Genomic DNA, 23,300 nt, shown 5'->3' on the forward strand with positions numbered 1-23,300 from the left:
CAAAATTAAGAAAGAAAAAAATCCATCTGCCATTTCACATTAACACTACAAAATGTGATTTGACTTGTTGTCCCCCCCCCTTTCCTTTTCCCCTTCCCACCCCAACCCACCCACCCCTTTTTATTTTCAATGCTGTTGAGTAATGCCGCCTGGACTTTGGATGTACATACCGTTTTGTATAAGTCTGAGCTGTTTGATTACTGACTTCCTGGTGATTTCCCTTGCACATCTTACTCAGAGTTACTGAACTCCAGTTTGGCTGGTTTTTATTAATGCACCCATACCCTTCCCCTCTCTATTCTCTCCCTGCCCCCTTTTTCTTTTCTTGCTCTGCCTCTCTCCAAACCTGTGATTGTTTTTCATTTTTCCTTTCTCCCCTTGCCATTTTTTTCTTCTTCACTCAGTTAAATGCAGCTGTTGGTCTCTCTTTGCTGACTGGTGGTTTCTGATTGGTTTTGGCCATTTTTCCTTTAAGTGCTTGTATTGCACTCTGCTGTAGCAGCTGATTTCAGGCACTCGCTCCATCTTAATGATTGTCTGTGAGACCTCTCCTCTCTCTCTCCCCCTCCCTAGCCCCATTAATCGATTGTTGTTGTTGTTGTTTTTCTTTTTTTATGTGTGTTTTAACAGCATGCTCTCAGTCTCATCGTTGTTGTTTCCCATTCTTTTTAAATGTATGATGTTTATACTGTTTGGGGGCTGAAATTAGAGTAATGGGTTTCCAGGCTCCCTTCTTCCCTGCCCGAGCTCACTCTTCTGTTAAACGTCAGAGGGCATCTAAGACTCCATCTTGAGATCGGCCTTGTGGCTTTTCCTTCTGTTACGGCTTAGGATTTCGAAATGTCACTGATTCTAGCTCAGCCTTCACCCTCTTTGCAAGAGCTCTGAGGCTGTGTCTGACACGGGGCTGCAGTAATTTGGCTTTGCCCACCGCTCCCATGTTTTTCCAGCACCATTTCTGCTGTAACACACACTTGCTGCAATGCTTAGAAGGCTTGGGGCTATAAAGAGCTCAGAAATGAGGGTGAGTGCACTACGAAATCAGGAGACACCTTATCGGTTTCTAAATGGTGTTTGTTTTTTTGTCCTCCTCTCAAAAGTCAGCAATTGGAGATGGGTGCGCCAATATCTCAGGATATCCTGAAACTGGGATGTAGGCCAGGCAGCCTTGCTTTAGGAATCCAGAGGGAATTAGTCCAAGGCACCTGGGATATCCAAGCTCTCCTTCCGCCTGAATAGATGTCTCCTCTGTAATATTAGTAGGCCACTGCAGTTCAGTGAAAGGCTACTAAAATATGAGACAGAAGGCTACTAAAATATGAGACAAAGTTGTTTTTGTTCATTACTTCATACCAGTAAAGCTGGACGTGGAGAAAATAGCAATAGGGGGAGTTTTTGCCCTTTGGATCAGTGAGCATCAAATGCCCAGTTCAGTCAAAGGTAGCAGGGATGCCTGAGAAAATGTGCTCTTTTTGGCCTTTTCTTGAATGCCAGAATTAAAATGCCAGAATTAGATTGGTTTGCAATTTTAATATTTAATTTAATGGCAACCTGCAAAAGTAAAATTAAATGTGCTAAATTTTTAAACAAATTTAAAAAAAACAAAAACACACACAAGTTTTCACCATTTTCTCTAAAGTCCTGTGCTTCCTCCCCTCTTCCCCCCTTTCCTCCTTTTTACTTTTAGGTTAATAATGCCACTGCCCGTGTGATGACTAATAAGAAGATGGTCACACCGTATGCAAACGGTAAGGGGAAATTCTGCTAATAATAAACAAGGTTTATGGGGGAAGAGCTAAGCTATTGGGACTGTTCTTCCTTCCCTGGATTTCAGCATAATAGAAAGCTTTGTTGGAAGAATAGCATCTTCAAAATCTTTTGTGACTGGTGTGTATAAACACTGAAGTAAGATGCCTGTTTTTCAAAGGGTAAGAGAGTACCCAACAGCTATTATTTAATGGTATTAGAATTTGTTTTGAGCAAGGAAACTTAATGTTAAATATAGATTAACAAGTCAAACTGTAGGGAATAACGAAAACTTTGCCCTTGCCATTCCCTGGTAAATTAGTGAGAAATGATCAACATGAAAAGTTCCATCACTGCTTTTAGAATGGGGAGGTATTTAAAAAGTGGACCCAATATTTAATAGTGGGAAAGGATGCGGACAAGGAAAGGGCCTAACAAATACACATGCAGATCTGTAATTCAAAATAAAAATATTTCTCTTCCCTTATCCCTCATACAGACCTTTCCACAAAGACCTTGGGAGAAATCATAAAATGCTAGGTTAGAAGGGTGAAGTCCAGTTTTGTCTGTCCTAGCAAGGTTTACAAAACCCACAAAGAAGGAACTTGCCCGTTGACTGCCAGTCTCTTTGTGTGAATTAACCTTTCCTATAATGCTCTTATTTGACCATGTCTGTGTTACACAAAAGCTCATTGCCAAATACTGTACCTGAACAACATTTGATAATGGCAGTGCACCTGTTTCAGCACTTGCCGTTTAACTATACTAATTCTCAAGAGATGGTATGAAATGAAACACATGAACTTTGATCTTCCTGAAAATAATTGGTGTTGACCTAGAAGTCCATAGTACAACAGCCACTATAAAAGCACTTGTAGGTGGCTAAAACAAAACTGGAGGCAAAAAGGTCCAAATTCTCAGCCTCGCTGTCTCCTAAAAGTAGCTCTTGGTCTGGCTTAGTCACCATTAAGCTCAATCACCATTAAGTGAGAAATGCTAGTTACTAATTTGGGTTGAATAACAGCATGTTTTAAACAAGGTTCATTGAGAAGGGTATATTTGCTAAATCTGTATGCTGTCTGGTTGGATAGGGATGGTGTTTGTGTTTTTCACAGAATTGTAAAAGCTGAGTTTTCATGCAGCTGTACATTGTCTACCCACATGCTTGTGCTAAGCCCTTAGTCATATTAGCTTTCTTGTTGTGACAGCACAGAGGCTTTGTTCCAAAGGTGTGCTATATATTATAATGCATTGCACTGGCATGTTAATTAGTTATGCTGAGATGATATAGCTGCATACCCCTGCCAGTAGCCTAATATAAATTCTCAAGAATGGCAGATCTTTGAAGTGTAAGTAACTTTATCAAGTAATAAAAATGGAATCTTGTAAAAAACTACAGTGAAATAGGGATTACTTAGGAAATATGCCTTTGTGGATCAGTTATACGTTCTCAAATGGCATTGCAAGCACCCCCAAGTTAAAAATAAAACAATGATTTTGTGCATGTGCACATATAACTATTTATGATCTATATAAGAAAGCCAGTTCCCCACATTCATCATTCTTATTTCATTACATAAAGGGGACGGAGGGGATGGACCCAAAGCAAGACTCTGCAGATGAAAAGTTAGGGCTGGCTCACTTCTCACTGGTTCTCATTTAAATCCTATGAGACAAAGTAAATGGGCTGCAATCTGAAGTACAGCTTCTCCCATGTAAAGTAGTGGCGGCCATACAGTGTGTCACTTGGAGGCAAAGAAACCCTAACAGCAGGTCTTTACAGATAGGAACTACAGAGAAGCAGCCAGAACCTGCAAAGGCCATTGGCTTGTGTGCTCCGTCCTTTCGCTACACTGGTTAATGGGAGAAAGGACAGATGGCACTAGCATTCTGCACTTACATATTGAACTAGAAGCGATTGGGGTAGGAGCTCAGATGTGTTTACTGCAAATGCTCTTGTATTCATAGGAAGGCTGCCTCACACTTTGTGAACCATAGACAGAACTGTGTTCTACCTGCACTAAAAAGAAATTTGCCCCCCCCGCCCCGCCCCGCATCTAATATTGCTATAAGGAACTACTTTGTACTGAGCTAGACTGGTAATGGCTCTCTGAGCTCAGCACAAGCTTTTTTCCTCCAGCTGTGTTACCTGCTAAGAATTTTTAATTGGCAATATCAAGGATGAGTCATGATTGTAGTTCATGTCCTCCAATACGGAGCCACAGCTCCTCCCCACAAGGATGTACAAGAATTCCCTCGCATTGAATTCAATCATTGGTCCATCCAGTATAGTACTGTTTACATTGAATAGTAGCAGTTCTTCAAGTCTTTGGCTGAGAGCTTTCTTGATGTTAAATATGTAACATTAGTGCCCTTTATTATACAGGTGTGGCCCCTCAATGGTAGCAGTATGGGACTGTGTGGGTTACTGATATATTCCCCTCCTGGCCTCTAGCATTACATAATAAATCTACTAATCTAGTATAAAAACCAGCCAGACTCCAAATTCAAATTTGTACTACTATGTGTACTGCACATGGTTTGCACAGCTCTGACCCATAAGTTTTCATTCAGTTTATAGGAACATAGTGAGTTAGCAGCTGAACTCTGCTACATTATTTTGTAGAATGCTTTTTGACTTTGCTTTTCGTTGGGTAAATATTTAAAAATGCCATTGCAGAGATATTTTCAGACCCACAAATTCAGAAAAAAAAGTTGAAGAAAAGAACATATATAATAATTAGAATAATAGAATCGTAGAGTTGGAAGGGACCACGAGGGTCATCTAGTCCAACCCCCCGTGAGGCAGGAATCGTTTGTCCAACATGGGGCTGAAACACATGACCCTGCCTGAGCCATGAATTGTACTTGGGCATTATGTTCTTGGTTGGTTTGTGTCAGCCCATTTTGACCTGATCAGTCCATGGTTTGTGTGTTGATCTCAATTTCGCTTGTCAGTGTAGCGTTGCTGGATTGGGCTTACTTGTGCCTCTAGTGAACGAAGGCAGAAGGCACTCAGCTCCTAGGCAGGCCTTGCACACAGCAAGCACAAGAAAGGCCAGCACAGAGCCTGCCTGCTCGCCCGCCTGCTCAGCCTCCCACTTTTCTGTCCATTCCCAACAGCAAGGGTCAGTGGACTGGCTGGTTGGCTTTCCTTACCCACTTACTTGCTTACTCTGAGGCTGCCTCAGCTCCTGACAGCCATCAACCCCTGGCCAGCCCTAGAGGCACCATTTGCCTGGGGAGCTTGAAGGCAGGACTGCTGCAAAAGCCGCACAAGCATTTGGGAGGCAGAGTCGTAAGAGGGCATCGAGGGAAAGAAGGAAAGAGGGGCAGAGGCCAGTGTTGCCTTCAGTCCCCCTGACTATCATTCAAGGCACCCCAGGGTGCCACGGCACACCGGTTGAAAACCATTGCCATAGGCCAAGCTTCATGTGAGACCACTCCAGTGGTTCCTTCCACAGCAAGCACCTCTGCATTTCAATTCGTCCATGCCTATGGGAGACCATCCACTGGTGGAAAAGGGGTGTTACCCTCCGAAAAGGAATCTGCTTCAGAAATCCCCTAAATGCAACCATTACATTGGATGCCAGCCTGCATTGCGAAGGGCAACTGGTCCACATATGGAGAACCAGTGTCTCTCACCAGCATTCATCTCCACAGTTCTGCACTCCAGACACCCGTCTACAATCCACATCTACCAGGCGACATGGAGGGCCTTTCTTAAATGGACCAGGTGCAAACAAGTTCCAGCAGAAGCCACCTCCAATCCCTGACTTATTAGCGTTCCTACAGGAAGGCCTTCAACAAGGGCTCAAACCTAATACGCTTAAATGACAAGTAGCAACCATTTCTTCTATTCTGACATGTCTAGATAGGCTCACTCTGGCCACTTACCCACTGGTAAAACACTTCCTTTGTGGAGTACTTCTCCAGTGTCCTCCAGTTGTTTATCGCTTTCCTTCCTATAATCTTCATAAGGCACTCTCGGCTCTCCATCACTGTGTCATTCCATCTGAAGTGATCCAACTTTTTTACCTCATGCCACCCAATTTTCTTAATATTTTGCACACTTGTTGAATGATCAAAACTAAGTTTAACTCTAATTTTTAATTATTTATCTATGAAGGTTTGAAATTTCAAAAATTAGAGCTACCTGCAAAATTTCATATTGGGATCTCAATGCGATCACATGAAAAAAATTGTACATGCATGTCTGCTCTGCCTTATTGGGTTTTATTTAGTATAAATGGGTCTTCTTGGAGTAAAATATGACAGAATAAAAAAGATTCCTACTATAATATCAGTTGCTTCAGGCATTTCTTTAGAAAGTTATTCAATTAAAAGGTGTCTGTAAAGCTAGCCAGGCTTTTCTCTTAACAGTGTGATCCAAAACCAAGTGATAGAATTAATGCTTTGAAAGAATTCTTGTTTGTACATTTCATTTCACGAAGTACAACAAAATACATGTTTAAACTTAGTTCTGATCATTCAACAATTGTACAAAATATTAAGAAGATTGGATGACATGAGCTAAAAAAGTTGGATCACTTGGTATGGAATGACCTCACCCACCTTTGAGCCACTGAAACAAGTCCACTAGAGGCACAGGTAAGCCCAGCCCAGTGATGCTACGCTGGGAAAGCAAATCTACCCTTCAGGTAGGTACAATGGTACTTCTTTTTGGTAGAGGAGCTCTGAGGCAATAGGGTCTCTAGTTTAGCACAAGGAATTATAGTGCAGAAGTTCAGAAACGTGTATGATTCTAACCAACACTTGCTGCATGGCAGCAGCAATCATAAACTGACACCCCCTTAGTTTATATGCCTAGTTTTGGAGGTGGCCCTTTCCAGTTAAGTCAATGTGTGGTGCGTCTGCACCAAATGCTTGCTCTCACAACTGCATTGTGAGCCAGATCTATTAGGAGAGGCATGTCTCTTGTTCTTTCAAATGTTCATCATCACACTTAACACTGGGAGTTCACCACCAGGTGTTCAAAGATCTCAGGCCTCAATTTCACAAATCGTTTGTTTTGTTCTTATTGTAAAACAGCTTGTAGTAGTCGCTTTAGACTTCATCTTTTACATTTGCTCCCTTACTCCAACCATTACCTTAAAAAGAATAAAGACTCATACTTGAACTGCAGGACGTATTTGCACATAATTTTTACCAGAAGGAATCAGTTGATTTTCTGCTTCTTCCATCTATGTCCAGAACGTGAGAATTTGGGAAAACCTAGCCTGCCTTTAATACACAGCAGCAATCTGCATGGAAACAAGAGGGGGATATGCACCAGAAACTACACTGCATCTATCGAGCTGTTTGCTCTTCCCCTGGGGTAGATCTTGATGCTCCCTCTGTCTTTATTCTTTCAGGTTGGAAGCTGAGCCCTGTGGTTGGAGCAGTGTATGGCCCTGAATTATATGCAGGTAGAAAACGTTGATGCGTCTCTTTCTGCTATTTAACTGCAGTGGTGTTTGTTTGTGTTCTCAAACTGCTGTTTCTTTATAACCTTTTTACATTTTTTATTCTTTTTAAAACTAAATTAGCATCCAGTTTTCAAGCAGATGTCTCGCTGGGCAATGACGCTGCAGTGCCCCTGTCAGGAAGGGGGGGTATTAACACTTACATTCCTTTAATCAGTAAGTAGCCCCTATTGGCCCCTGTATTGTTACTGTGCTTGAGTAAACAGTGATCTGTTAGCCCTCTTATTTTCAGTCTGTATAATATGTACTTGAAAGGATGGGCTTTGTTAGAAAGTGACAGCACTTCTCTGGGCAGTGGCTGTGACCCTTTCCATCTTGCAGCACACCTGCAAGCCTGCTTGTGGCTGGGCTTGCCCCAAGTTACAAGAGTGCTGTAAATCATAAGGGAGGAAATGTGCATGAAGGAACCAATTGCTTTAGAACGGAAGAAGTGAAACAGGCTGCACTCCAAAGTACATATTATTCAAGCTACTAAACTGCGAGTCCATCGCAGGCCCCCTTGTGGCATGCGCCTGGAAGCACCTTGGGTTGGATTTGTGCCTTGTGACTGACTGGCGCCTTCTGGGTATCATCTGTCATCGCCTTGTGTTCCCAGCTGCCTTCTGAGGTTTAGACATGTTTTGCCCTGAGCCAGTTTACTCCAGCATGAAGTGTAATAAAACAGGGCCCAATATATACGAAACCACTTAATGGTCACCTATGCCGGAAGGTGGGCTCTTGGTAAACTGGCACATCGCTATCAATTTGGCTGCATTACAGGAGATTCTTAGGTCCTCTCTGTACTTAAATTGAGTGTGGGAAGAATACACACACACATGCGCGCACACACACACAAAATCTCGTTGTCAGTCCACCAGTTTAAGAGGCTCATAATAACAGACTTTTAAAGCCCGCCTGCCCCCAGTATGTGGAAGAGTCACCTGCCTGTATAAGTGGCAACTCTCTGTGCTTCTCGGACTGTTTCTAACCAGACTGCATGGCATTCTTAAAATGGGGTGGAGGAGGAGGAAAACAGTTTGCAGTTTGTGATGAATGAGGCATGACACAGCATTAATCCCTTGCATGCCAGGCCTCTCTGCAACCCTGGCTCCCCTTCAAGGCCATGATGTAGCGAGAGGTGTGCAATGTCATTGGGGCTCAAAAGCATGCTCCTTTGCAGGACAGGTGCGAAACATTTCTCCAGCTCTGGAGTTGCGTATCGTTCTAGTCAAAGATGGCTGTGGTTAACTGGGCGGACGTAGTGATCCTTCTCATATCTTTCCTTGTCTGTCTGTCTTCACAGTTCCCGGCTTCCCTTACCCAACTGCAGCCACCACAGCAGCCGCATTCAGGGGAGCTCATCTGAGGGGCCGAGGGCGGACAGTGTATGGCGCAGTGAGAGCAGTACCTCCAACAGCCATCCCAGCTTACCCAGGGTAAGGGTTGGAAATCAACACGCAGTTCTCCGCAGAACCTGGGAGTTCTGCTGAACCCCTAAAGAGGGGGGGAAATGAGACATGATGGATGGTGAGAGTCAGGATATGCCAACACCAGAGCACTCTGCACCCAATTGCCTCTGGAAAGGGAAGTCCAAAATCGTAACATTTGTGACTGGGGAAAACTTTAGCCGTCTTTTGGGGGTGCATCAGTGAAGGGCAGCTGTTTATCTTAACGTGCCAATTCCGCTATCATGTGGTAGCAGTTCGGCTGCATTGGTAAAGTAATATGCCTATAAGAGTTAAGGAAAGGGTGTAGAGTCTGGAGTGAGGCAGCTTCTGCACTCTAAAAGTCCAGTATCGTCGTTATCCAGGAGTGGCAAGCATTGATTCTCAGTTTCATGGTATTCTTCCTGGAAACGGGACACAGAAGAGACATTCAGCTACCCACAATGGATTTGCTTTCTTGGTTGGAGACATTTTGAGAAGAGTTAAAATAGAGATCTATCAAATCTTATTTTTAAGATAGGATAAAGGAAGGGCTGAAAAGTGTATAAAGTCCAGTTTTTAAAAAGCAAAACGAAAAGCATTGATACAAAGTGTGTCTTAATGTGTGGCCTTGCTTCCTTGGCCTTTGGTTATTTCCCATAGTGTGATAATGAATCTGTAGCAACCAGCGGCTCTATTGTTATTTAAAAAGTAAAGCAGCCCACACCTTTGAAATAAAGTTGTTGGGGTTTTTTCAGCCTTGACAGGATGCCAGAAGCTCAGACATTTTTGTTGTAAGATTTCACTTTGCACCCTGAGGAGGCTGCTTTGTCTGTAATGCTGTTCTCCAAGCATCTTTCACAGATTAAAATCCTTCTCAGAGGAAACCTGAGCAGGAGAGAAACCACCTAGACAGGGCAAGTTAGAGCCTGTCCCTCTCTTCCTCTGACTGGGAGCAGTTAGATACCAAATAGCCTGCTGCAGAGGTGGGCAATTGCAGCTGAATAAAATGCATGTAACTTGGCCAATGGCACGGAAAGGGAAACACTGGGAATGGAAGTAGGAAAAATGGGGAGTCTGCCTTCTTTTGACCTTGGCTCTGGCACTGCCTACTACTAGCATAGATTATAACTGAGGAAACATGGACCTCAGCAGAAAAAAAGTTCTCCATTCCTGGTCTGCTGTCATAGTGATATATAGGAATGCTCTGGGTCATGGTAGTTCAGTTGGAACATCTTAATAACTAACAAGATTGGATTGCTGTGCCCAGAATTTAAAATGAGTTAAGGGAAGCAATATGCAGTTGCCAGATTTTCATTTCTTTTACAATAGGAGATGGTATAATTATAACTTGCTTACTGTACCACTCTCATTAGTAGCAAATACCTGTGTGGAGCATCCTTCTTGATCTGTACAGGAAGAATTTCTAGAGCAGTCCTTTGATATTTCCCCCATGAATTAATCCTGTAGTATCCCTCTTGCACTGATTCATGTGTAGGTCGTTTGCTGTGCTTGTTGTTATCCCTGATAGTAACGGCTGGAATGTTCCTAGAAAAGATGCTGTCCCTGATAATACATGGGAGAACATATTCAAGATCTCAATAAGATTTAAATTGAACATTTAAATCCAGCGTAGTGTCAGAGTTCTGATCCAAAATGGGTCTCAGAATATAGATAGAACTGTATCTATTCAAGTGATGTTAAATTATACACTAGTTGGGGAAAGACAATAGTAAGCAAGCTGCTCCCTCAAACTGCCCATAACTGTACTAGTTAATTTTGTAAAATTGACCAATAACTCGCCTATTGTCGTGGTTGTCATCAGGAAACTCCTGTACAGCAGATGACAAAGAAAGAGTTTTGGTTCCTTCTAGTAGAGAAAAGAGAATTTTTGATAGTACAATTTGTCTCAGTATACTAGGCCAGAGAGGGAGAGACAGCTTTGCTAGTGAAGCAAATAAGTTTCTTTTTCTGAGGGCATAATCACTTGCTGCTAGGTAGTACATAACTTTTATTCCCTCCCCCCAAGTGTTTTAAAATGAACCTTTATAAGAGCTGAGTGTTTTTATCCATCTGGTAAACTGTTGAAATTTAGCAAACCGCTAGATTCTCTGCAACTCATTCTTATACAAGGTGTCGTTGAAATAATCGTAAGCATACTTTGTTAACAAGATGGATCTGATAAACTCAACCCAGCAATGAAAGGCCCCCTGATTTTCTTCCTTGTAGTGGCCTTCTCCTCGCTGCCGAATCAGTGTTACTTTCTTTGTTAAGTTAGCGTCATCAAGCCTGTTTGTCCACATCAGCTCTGTTTTTGTAGATCAAAGTGCCACTTTGTCCGTAGGGAATGGATTATGACCATAATGAGACTGGATACCACCTGATCACTTAAACTTTCATCACTGTAGAAGCCTGATGATCATAAGGCAGACTTACAGTCAAGCTATACTGGCCTTGTTGTTTGTAACTTCCTGTAGGTGGGTATGTTGTGATCAGAGTGGGAGAATCTTGGCATCATTTTGTACTCCAGTCGGCATATGGAAAAAATTACAAGTAACACTGCCTCCTTCCTCCTAGCCTGTGATAACATTAACTGGTAAGCCGGAGACATGCACCCAAGGATCTCATATATGGAGAACTAATGCTTTTTAATATGAGTGATTTAGCATACAGCTTATCCAAAGGAACAAAGCAGGAGAAAGCTGTGCAATGCTAAAGCATGCATTCATAACCAGGGCTGTGGCAAACCCTCTTTTCCTTCCTTGTCCTCCCCTGGTCCCCTGCCCTACCAAAGCAAAGTGCTTTATACTATGAAATATTGCAGTAGGTGTTGGGGCTTTCACGTCTCCAGTTTTTCGCTTCTGGAGGTGCTGGGAGAAACTAATTAGTGGCTGTTAGATGAGAACTTCTGTTTACCTAAACTCTCCAGGTGCTGCTCTCTGCTCTGGAATGTGTCGTTACTATCAGGGATTCCCCTTATTTTTCAATTTTTGGACCTTAGATCAGCCACCTAATTATCTCCGCTTTTGAAAGCAATGCATTGTGGGTATTTCTTTCTTGGTTACATGTAGCTGTGCCTGCCTGGATCAAGAGTTTATTTATTTGGATTTTTTCCCCTGCCCTGAGGTGTTAAATCAGTACTTTTAAAGTACTTTGCATGCTTGTGTGATCAGCCAAATCTTTTCGCATGTCTAATGTACAGGGTATATAACAGGTGATGTATGGATATCAGAAAGTGATCGCACAAGGGTGCAAGATGCATAATTATACGCAACTTTTGGTGTGCTTCTGACCTAGGTGGACTCCAGCCCTTGATGAACTCCTCCTAAAGAACTTGTTGGTACTATCTGAAGCCCATTACATGAAGCCAGTTATGAAGCCAGTTTGTCCATGTGTTTTAGAGGGTTAACTAAAACCCTGGTCCAGGTTACCAGCTAGAAGCAAGGTTTCTCAAGTCGTGTTTCTCATCTTCAGGGCACTGAGTCCTTTAAAAAGAAAAGCAAGACAACACACTATTTTGTATGACGATACAAGGATTGTTCTTTCCCCATCCCCCCTTTGCATACTGTCTCCCCTTCTGCCCTGCCCGCCTGCATGCTGTGGAGGATGACATGGAGCTGTCTAGCGTGCGTGCGCACACACAATCTCTTGCTGATTTGCTCCTGCCCGAAAGCCCAGGTTATGGTTTCATACATCACCTGCCTGTGTAAAATGCATGTGCATGCTGCCGTCCTCAATAACCGGAATGTGTTTTCTGTTCTTTTTGTTTTGTTTTTTTGTTTTTGTTTTGTTTTTGTGTGGATTTTCTGCAGTGTGGTTTACCAGGACGGATTTTACGGTGCTGACCTCTATGTAAGTACACACACCGGAACCTTTTCATCCCCAACCCCCCTGATAAGCCAGCCTTTTTTTTGTTATTGTTGTTGTTGTTGATGTTTTTAGTTTGTTTTTCAAATATAATTTACTTTGATTTTCTTCTTCCTTGTGGATATATACATTTATATATTTAAGAATGCAAGCATGTTTCTCTGTCACTGCACTTGCCCCTGGGTGCAAGACCTGCTGTGCCTCTAGGTTTTCTAACCGTTGCCAGGGTCAATTTACAAGGTTGAGTGTCCTCTTCACACAGGTACGGTATATGCTGCTAATCAACCTGAGAGATGATTACCAAATTAAAACTTCTTGTCTGTGCATTTCCGATTGGCATAATTTCAACCCTAAAATAAAAAATGAATAGATAACAGGATTGATTTGGCCTCAGATCTTTCCTTTCCATCACTTCTTTTACATTCCCCTCTTGGGACCTTTCGAAGGTTTTATTGATGTAGGGGGCCTAGAGAACTCAAGGTTTACAAAGCCTACACAGTGTAGAAATGTGAATGTTAAGCCTTCTTAGAAAATGTTTGCCCTTGACCAGTATCAGGGCAACTTAAAGGTAGCACATTGCTCCTTCGTTCCCTGAATATAATGGTACCTTCTGGCCCATAGTTTGTTCTCTGTAGTTCCCCTGAGCAAAAGTGCTAGGTAAAAGTTTATCATCCTACTGTACCTCTTGAAACTTTTCACTACCTATGTGATGTCTTGCATTCCCATGTGATTCAAGAAGCCAGCCTGATCCACAGAATTTCTTGGACTCTGATTTACATGTCCATCTCAGGCAAAGCTCAAAGATAACTTGGCTCATAAACAGAATAACTAGGGGCGTACTTCCTTTCTCTCTCACTCACTTTATAAGAGAGGTTAAAATAATCTCCCCATATGCATCTGCTGACAATAAAACTTAGCCCAGTATCACCCACTTTGTATTAATTTGAATAGTGGCAACAGATGTACAGCTTTGATGTCACGGAGACCTTGTATTTAGGACAGGAGAATGTCATATTTTTCCTACTAAAGAAAATAGCCTCATTTTTAAAATCATGTCATTGTTTAAATGTATCCCTTGGTGATGGATGGGGCAGCCTTCAGTTGCTTCTGGTCAACTTCCTAAGGAGACATTTGTCCTGCGTAGGCTAGCTACAGCAAGTACACTCTGGCTAAACATAGAAAATCCTATTTTGATGGTGATTTTTCAACATCACTTACTTGTGGATCTTATGTACGCATTGCTTCCTACCTTGGCCAGATTCTGTTATATGTAATTTGTGTAGAAATTCAAAAGGATGACCCTGGGTTTCCACTAGCACTCCTAAATTGCTGTCACATACAGAGGAGACAGCTGGATACTAGTCATTCAGTGAGGAGACAAGCAAATGAATAGCATCTTTTGCTTAGCATCATCCCTTGCACAGCCAGAGATGCGAATGACAAGAAAGGTGTCAGGTGTGGTAATTTCCCCACTCTTGTTGAAAGGTTCCCCCCCCCCAGCCTGACTTGTTTTTGGCAGGCAGCTATTTTAGCAGTATATAGAATCTGCACGCCTCTTTTTATTGCATAGTACCCTTGGCACTGAAATATCCCTGAGGCCTAAAATGGCATTGATGGGTCATTTAGCTATAGACAATGTAGATTCCATACTTTTGTGGGGTTGAGGAAGAGAACAGAAGTAGAGTAAATGAAGTCTCTCAAGGTAGATTAACCAAGCTTTTCCCATTGCTTTTCATTGCCAGCTGAACTGAAATGTATGGCTACATCTCAGTCATATCTTCTGAGCAATCTGCTTTCTGCTGTCTTAATTGGCATGAATCAAAACGAGTGCTGTTTACTTTTAACAACTTGCTAGCTATTCATTTTCCTGCCTCTGGGAAAATAGCTATTGTAAGGGGAATGGCGAGGGTATCAGTGTTGCGTGGCTGTTCTAGGAAGGTAGTGAAGGAAACCTTTTTGGACACTGGACTGCAAAGTCACCTCCGTGAAGTTTAGATGGTGGCAACAAACTGAAGAAGGAAGAGAGGGGATAACAAAGGCAGAGAAGAGCAAATAGAGAAAACTGGCTTCTCATTCTGATCCCAAATTTTACTGTCCTTTTTCTGTTCTCCTCTCCCTTTTTTCCCTCTGAGGCAATCATCCTGCTTAGCTACTTTGTTTTCATGATAAAGGCTATGCCACAAGGTTTATTGCTTTCTGGCATTAAAAATGCAGGTAACTAGCCCCAGGGTGCAGAGGATAGGTATAAGAAGTAACAGCTTCCATTAGCATTGGTTTACTTTGCAAGAGCAGCTGACTTAAAAGGCCAACCGTATATATGAAAAGCGTGCTTGCATCCTCTGGAAAGAAAAGGCTGGTAAGCCCTTTGGGCTTTTTGTGTGATTGTTTCCTTCCACAGCTGTGTTTTTGAACTGCTCTTCCTGTGTTCTGTTATAGAATAGTCTTACAGGAACCAATCATTAGCGCTAAAATACCTCAGGTAGGAGTGCCAGTGTGACCTGCCAACCAATCAGATTGTGGATTGCAGTGAAAAAACAACAACCTTGAATTAATACTAACAGTTCCAACATCAAATTAGAGATGGGAACAGAGTCTTTTTTTTTTAAGGCCTACATACATTTGTGAGCATGTGATCAGAACTCCAGTACATCTCAATGCTGCACAAACCATACATTCATAACAAATAGGGCAACTTTCCTAAACCAAAGTAGAAGCAACGAGGCAAGTTCCTTGATTTGTCACCCATACACAACCAGTGCAGCAGAAGCACATTTTTATTCTCTTTTTTTCTGTTCTATAATCATGCTTCATACAGGGCATACCTGCTGACTGTTTTGCAAGAAAACCTGGGCATTGGTTAGATCCCATTCTGTTATCTGTTACTTAGTTTGGAAGTAGACACGTGAATTTGAGGGGAAAAAGAAAGAAAGAAAGATCAAAACAATTGGTTGGAGTTATTTTCTGAGATTTGGCAACTGTCAACAGCATAAGTGGTGTCCTGATGGTGCCCTAGAGACAAGAAGCTGGTTCACATAATAGAATTCCAGCAAATGTCCTTTTGCTGCTTACTCTGAGGGATTGTCTCTAGTTCACTTAGTCTCACATTTATGTTGTGTTACAGAGTATTGTTGTCATCTCAAGATTTTGATGCTATGGCTCTGGTTTGTCAGGAAAGTTACCACCACTACCCAGCTGTAAATACATTTCTGAAACTTCCTAAAACCTTATAAATGGGATTAAGTGTCCCAGAGGAGATGAAACGCTGTATCTGAACATGGCTTAAGCTAGTTTACACTCAGTGTTTTTCTCCACAAAAGCAGTCTCAGCTTTCCCAAGTTATGCCCTGACAGCTCATAGGCAATTCCTGTGGTCGCAATAGGTTGCCCCACCCATTGCTGCTACATTCATAGGAATTGCTGCTGTTGTATGCAGATGGTGTGACCTCCAGTTCACACATTGTATTTTTTTCCACATGGGCACATACTCTGGAATGGTCATGACTGTGCACATGGAAGAAAGAATGTATTATGTGCAGCTTTGACATTGCAAGGAATCTATGACTATTATTTGAAAACAAAAAAGAACTAGAAGATGGTGCTCAAGTATGCCAAAACCTTAAAGCACCAGTATCTGCAAAATTCTTATAGCATCATTGTCTTGAGGGTACAGTAAGACATGACAAGAGGAGAGAGGAGCAGAAATCATATTTTGGATCATGGTTGTGGTTTGTGTGTGTTTCTCTACAATGTCATGAATATCAGTGTGCGATCAACTCTGGAGCCATGTCGTTTATACTAGGCCTTAAGGGTTCACACTGCAAAAATAACCACAAGAAGTATGTGTGTGTAAAAGCATGGTCCTTGTGTTCATATCAGACAATTCTTAAACTTAAAAGCTTTTTGCATATTGATAAAATAATCGATTGCATCATTCTCTGACTTTTCTATGAAAAGCATTTGTCCCATACACTTGTAAAGTGAAGAGGTGTAAAAAGTTAACATGGCAAAGTTATGACTGTACCCAAAAGCCCCTATAATAGTTTCAGTATTCACTGAAACTTTGGTTCGGCTGAACTAGTGTTTGTATTGCTTGAAAAAGGTACTGAAACCACAGCTGTTTTGTGGGGGATACTCAAAAATCCAGACAGATGTTTCGTTATGCCTTCGGTTGCTGAGCTGTTGTTTATATTCCTGCTTTTTCAGTTGCCCTCCAGAAAGCAGAATAATTGAGCTTGGTGTATTTCTGCCACATTGCTCAGGATATCCCAAGTGACTGATAGATGAGAACCCTACAACCCAACTTTGTAGGGCTCCTTATGTATACATGGGATGGGAAAGCATAATTAAAGACAGCTTCCCACTTTACTAAAGCAGCACCTGTCCTTGCTGCTCTCATTTATATGTCCTCATGCTGAAGCAGATAGCCATACAATGTGAAGAGCCTTTCCTTTGTCGTACATTTGCTCCTTAAGCAGCCACGACCACATTGCTTCCCTCCCCTGCCTTGCTTCCTCTTTACGATAGAGGCTTTGTTTATGGCAGAAAGGAATCTGGCATCGCATGCTCACAGTTAAACTCAATTGGTTTTGAAGGTGATGACAATGCGGTCAATGTCCTTTACCTAATTGAAATTTGGAGGATTTGGCACAAATCACCTAGAAATTGAGATTAAATAATTTTAAGCATATGCTCATTACTGCCCAGCTGCAGAGAAATATAGAACAGCTGGTCATGATCTGTCCCTTTCACTGGTTGACAAGAACACTCAATATTGCTTTTAAGGCTGTCCTGCGATGATTAGGGTTATTTGTGAGTAGCTGCAGAGAAGTGTAAAATAATACTTGAGGGGGGGAGAACAGGATAATCCTATGTGATCTAGTCAGCAGGCCTCTTCTGGGAGAGCCGTGGACATGCCATAATTGTAGGAGGGTGATGTTTTGCAGGGTCCCCTATGCATGCTCTAAGGAATTTCAGATAACTTCAGAGTAGTGCAAAAGTCCAGAAAGTCCTGCTGCGTGAAGAATCTTGCACCAGGATTTTACATGTCTGTTTCACAGACACACATCTAAAACATTCCTATGGGCTGGAGAAATAAGTTCATTACATAGTTTTTTTCTTGTTGCATTATGACCTGCTAAATTTCAAGCAAGCACCATCAACACAAACAGCTACTTGTACATGCTTCTTCCTTTTCAGTGAGGAGCATGTTAGAGATTCATTTAATCCCAGCTCTTGACTTCATTCAACACATCCATAGTAAGGATTTGCAGTCTTTTGCATCAACACTGATGCAGTCATTCACACGTACACATCTGCCATTTTGTATTAACAATTTCACCTCTGCATAAGTGCATGCTTACCAGAAAATACACATCAACCTTTTAAACTTCATTTTTCCAATGAATTATTTTTCCTTTCCCCTCCATTCGTTGTGCAGTCAGCTGAAGAAATGTTAAGATCTCGCTCTAAATCTCTCAGTGGAGTCTCTGTTCCCTTCTCTGATATAACAGATGGGTTATTGCTTGTTATAATTATTAACATTTGTGGTGTGGGTCGGGGTTAGGGTGGGGATTTATTTATTTATTTATTTATTTATTTTGGGGTGTATATGGGACTTGTTTAAGGTATGCAATGTTAACTCCAGTGGTGACTGACTGTTTCCGTAATAGCAGGTCTTTGTGGCTGCACGCTCTAGTTACTGAGGCTGTGTACTTCACCAAGCTTGTGGTAGAGTCTAGGGCAAACTGCTGTCCCAAGAGAATGCTGGGATAGATAGAACTAGCCAATATCAGTCTGAACGTGGTGATTTTGCTGGTTGTTTTTAGTTCCAAATGTCGGCATGCTTAGTTTTCATTTTCTTTGTCAAATTTGATTAATAAATGTTACACCATTCCCTTTTCCCACCCTGATTCTGCTCTGTTTTATTCCTTTACAAGAAATGCAAGTTAAAGAGACTGAAATGGGGAAAACCTTTCCTTCTTTTCAAACTGCATCTTGTCCTCATGTTCACAATCCTGCCGAACACAACTGATTATCTGAAATGTCAGTAGAAAAATATCTTGGGAAAGGAGCGCGCTGGGCACATTTTGAGGCAAGCTGCTCAGCCGTCACTGTTGCCAAAGACGGAAATGGCTAAATCTGAGCATGCCTGAATATCAGATGCATTGGTAGTTCTGCAGCCTGATTTTCGAAAAAGGAAAGAAAAGGGATGATTGCTGTGAATGTGTATCAAAGCTTAGTTTGATCTGCTGTTCACTGTAAGATTCTCTCTTAGCTACTAGTGAGCAGCACAATGGGATTAACAAAGAATTAAAACAGAGCTACTGTGGTAGGCTTAGTGTCATGTCATTTCCCTATTTAGGGAGATGCAATAGAGCAGTTCTCCACTCTGCTGTAGCAGGGGACTATTTTGGTGCCTATTTTTGGAATTACCTTAATGCACCATAGATAGGTAAAGCAACTTGCATGTGAATCAGGGAGAAGGACCCCCCTCCCTCCAATAGAGCTTTGAAGATTAGTCATTTCCAAAGGGTTTGTACACTGCAGAAGTGGAACAACTGAAAAATTTGCAATATTTACTATGAGCTTCTCCACCTGTAATAGCTAGATGGGGAGGAGATACTATTGTGTTCATACTGAATTTGCATTCATAATGAATCTGTTCCATACTTCTAACACATCTGCATTCTTTTGTTTTAGGCTGCCCTCTTCCTTGCACCCCCCCCCTTGAAATACAGTAACTCCAATAAAAGACAGAAGTATAAAATTAAAATTACAATTGTCCTGCACAGCTATGGATACTATGCAATAGATGGGACAAAACATGCACCTGGCTTTTGCAGCCTTGTGGTTCACTTCATAAGGTAGTAGTTGCCATTTTGATCTCAGAGAACCTAAAGTACAAGTGAGGTGAAATGGCATATTTTTATTGAATGAACCCTAGGTTGGTTGCAGGCATGTTAGTATTCTTTTTAGTTTTTCCGAAATCTTTTGAGTTACTGGAATTCTTGGGTTATTGGCATAATGCAAGTTTGAGAACCCACACAATATCTTCTTTATTTACACAGAGGATGTTTAACTCAGTGACAGTAGTTTCAAGCTTCATGATTTGCTGTTATAATTTCTGTTCTGTATAAGCCTTTTGAGTGAATGTTGAGATGGAACTTTTAGAAAAGAAGAAGGTCTCTCCATTCCATGGGATATCATTTTCAAGCTGTTTTTACATCATTTGTCTTAATTATGTCATTGGTCCAGTAAAATTGCAATAAGATCAATTTTATCAATATGGTAAAATAAAAAGATGGAATAAGAAGTTTCCTTCTAATGATTGCAATGGGGACCTAGAACATGCTAGTGTTTTTAAAAGTTAAATTGTATTCCAAGAACAATTAAAATAAAATAAAAGGTCCAGCAACAAAGCACAAATGTTCCATAAAATCATATTGTACAGCTGAGCCACGCATTAAAAGAAAACTTGATTAATGTCTCTTCATAATGTTCTACTCTTAAGCAATATTTACTAATATTAGTAACACTAACAACATGTGGCTGTACAACATGAAGACTTGAACTGAGTCCCTCTTTAAAGACTTCAGGTTGAGACAGGCAGGCAGTTTTGTGCAAGGGAGAAGTTGGGAGTATGGGCAGGTAGTTGCATGAATGAGAGAAAATGGGGTTACGAGGCTTGGTAAGGGGAGCTTAAATGTGACTAGCAGCAGATACAGAGAAGAGATGGGGTAGTGGTAGTCCAGGAAATGGTTTATAGAAGGTGTAAAGGATTTGTGGAGGGTTTAATGGAGGGGTGAGGAAAGCATGCTGTTTTTCGCTGATGAAGACTGTGTGTTACAGATATGGTAGTTCATAAAAGATAAGTGGAGGGTATTACAAGCTAAGACTCAGTCATAGTCTTTGTCCTAAGCAAGAAAGTGCTGCTGCAGAGACTTAAGTGGGAAGACTTTGGCATAGCAAGAAGAGGCTGGGGAAAAAACACACACAGAGAGGTATTCTGAATTGACTGAAGAAATGGGGGAGAATGAGATGGCAGGAAGGAAGTCCATCCATATGAAGGGCACTTTAGTTCTTTGGAGACACAGTCTGCTTTTGAGATTTCATTTCAACATGTATTTTCATGTATAGAATTTGCCTCTCAAATGTTGACTTTACCTTGTACATGTGCCTGTAATGATGAATTTCAGGCCTCCATCCAATTTAAGCAAACCTACTTGGGGACAATTCTTTTCATGTGTGTGTGTGTGTGTGTGTGTGTGGCGCAGCGCCATGCAGCTTGCATTATACATTTGCTGCCCTTAGAGATGACTCTGTTAGTTGCTTGTCTCTTGGGTTATCTACCCTTTCGGTTCTGGCTAGCCCAGATGATCAGGGCTATGAAACTGGTTCATGTGCATCTTGATGCCTCTCTTGAGGATCTGGGCTTGAAACTTTCCCTTTTCCTCAACTAACAACAATAAAGTAGGAGAATCTCTTGAGTTATTCTGCAATATTCTGGTTAAAATGATAACCATTTGTGACACTTGCTCCCTCCCAAGGAACTCTTCTTTACCGTGGTTATGTCATGGGGTGGGATGACAGCATCTCTCTTTTTGTTTTTCTTGCTGATTCATCCTCCTGCAGAGACTACCATAGCAGAGTCTCTTCCATCCGAATCGTCTGACAAGAGACATGTGTGATGTGGAATTTCCCCTCCGCCACTTGGGGGAAGGGGGAAATGACAAAATATGCAAAGGGGTTGGGCAGCCTCTCATGATTTAATGTGACATCGGAGTCGATGCAGTTTGAAACACCTCCTCTCTATGTGTTGTATGTATGACTCCACTTTGTTTGAGGGGACAGGTATCTATAAAGTCAGTTCTCTTCTTTCCTGCAGGGCGGATATGCAGCCTACAGATATGCACAGCCTGCTACCGCAACGGCAGCCACTGCTGCTGCAGCCGCTGCAGCGGCTTACAGCGATGGGTATGTAAGGAGGGGGTGGTTCCGGTGTATCTGGGGATCAAAGGGTATTGTTCCATCCCAGCCCTCCATTGCCCCATGCTTCCCAACACACCCTGGATGCAAACTTTAAAAGCACCACTTCCAACTGGGCAGTGTAGCTAGCAGCTGTTACGCGGCAAGTGCGTTCTAAGCATATAGTTCCGCATCATCACTTCCTCCCTCTTCCAAAAGAGGCAGCTAGGCTTTGTGTCAGGAGCAAAGCAGCCAACTCTGCTCCTAGTCCTTTGACAAGGCACTGGCCTTTGCGATTGTCACGCGTTGGGTGCCGGAAAGGACAGTGGTAATTTGTGTAAGGGTGCATTAGTTTATATTGCTTGCGTTGTGGATGCCACGCAAGTTGTACTCACGAAGGAGAACAATAAACAGGCCCAGCTTTAGCCCCACTGGTGATGAGCCTTGCTGCCCTCATCCTGTGTCCTGGACCAGATGTGGGATGGAATGGGAAACTCTGCAGGTACTGAGAGAGAGATCTCGGGGGTGGGTTCTCATGCGTTTTTGTGAATAGCTGTCTGTGACTAAATAAATGGCTTGTCACTAGATTGTGCCCAGATAGTCACTGGGCAGCATTGTGAAGTTGCAGCAACCCAGCTCTATCCTCCTTTGAATCCTGATCTGCAGTAGAAATTATCAGACCTTTCAGTCCCCATGACGGATAGTGCTTGGTGCATGGTGCATGGTTCTTTTCTCCAAAGACCAGCAGAAATGCAAACCTGTTGTGTTATTGCTCTGTGTTGATTGCAAGAGGCCACTATAAAAACATGGTGGTGTGGATCAACCCTCCTAGTTCATCACTTTCCTTATTAGCTACCAGACTCAAAATGTCAACCTATTAAATTATTACTCTGTTTGTCATTTGAAACAGGCCGTTTATACATCTCCACCCCTGCCCCCTGCAAGTCCTGCATGAAGCAGCATGGGGGGGACGGGGACAGAGAGGAATGGCAGCCATTTTGTGGCTTCACTAGCCATCAGCTAGTTTTAAATGGATAGGAGAATATTCTTTTGCGTGCCTCCATTTCTCTGCTGGTGGCATGGCTGCAAGTTGTCAAGTGGTTAAAGATCCTTGGATCATAAGCACTATATGCAGAGCAATTTTTCATAATTAAGAGTGGCTTACAAAGTAACAAAGCATTTGCATTGGAAGTACAATTTGTGTAACTTTCGCTCTTATTCTGTACCTTTTACTTCAAGCTCCCATTGCACAGCCCTGTTTGGCATTCCTGCAGCATGTGCCTGAATGCCACCTCTTTTGCATTAGTGTGTGCTCTGGATTTTGGGAACCCACTTAAAGTGGGTGTCTTAAGGTGCCTCATTCCTTGCAAGACTCACACTTGCCTGCCTGCCTACCTACCTAAATGATCAGTTATAGCCATTTTATGGGTTGCAGGATTAAGGATTTCTTGAAATCTAAAATCATGACCCTCTCATGTTGAAACAAAAGGCAACTTGCTTGCTGTGGGCAAAAGCAGTCCAGAATGACTTTTTTTAAGGACGAAGTTTTAATTTAATTTTACTATTTGGGTGCTCGTTATTTCTGAGCATTTAGAGTTAGCAGCCCCGTGTATCAACTCAAGAATTCCTTCTTGAAATAAGTTGCCTCTTCGGATATGGAGAGCTGAGAAAAGGGACCATACAGCTTCCTTTTTCTCTGATGAAGCAGATGTCTTGTAAGCCTATGAAGTGACTTTGCCCCCTTCCCCTTCTCTTTCTTCAGTTATGGCAGGGTGTACACAGCAGACCCTTACCACGCCCTTGCCCCTGCCGCTAGCTATGGAGTTGGCGCTGTG

The 23,300-nt window shown here is 42.2% G+C and overlaps 1 protein-coding gene across 21 annotated transcripts in view; it reads left to right on the forward strand.

The window, feature by feature from the left end:
* Window positions 1-23,300, forward strand: part of RBFOX2 (RNA binding fox-1 homolog 2) — a gene marked incomplete at its 5' end in the record, with an annotated part of 176,447 nt that overhangs the window by 147,869 nt on the left and 5,278 nt on the right. For 7 of the 21 annotated variants that reach the window (XM_082240249.1, XM_082240265.1, XM_082240260.1 and 4 more), the window contains 7 exons: window positions 1,688-1,748; window positions 7,122-7,175; window positions 7,296-7,388; window positions 8,515-8,647; window positions 14,939-14,981; window positions 21,386-21,474; window positions 23,228-23,300. In XM_082240249.1, the coding sequence (XP_082096375.1) occupies window positions 1,688-1,748; window positions 7,122-7,175; window positions 7,296-7,388; window positions 8,515-8,647; window positions 14,939-14,981; window positions 21,386-21,474; window positions 23,228-23,300 (546 nt within the window). The other 14 variants (XM_082240257.1, XM_082240250.1, XM_082240261.1 and 11 more) reach the window with 8 other exon arrangements.

This window comes from Podarcis vaucheri, assembly GCF_965113315.1.
Source record: "Podarcis vaucheri genome assembly, chromosome: 10".
NCBI classification, from domain to species: domain Eukaryota; kingdom Metazoa; phylum Chordata; class Lepidosauria; order Squamata; family Lacertidae; genus Podarcis; species Podarcis vaucheri.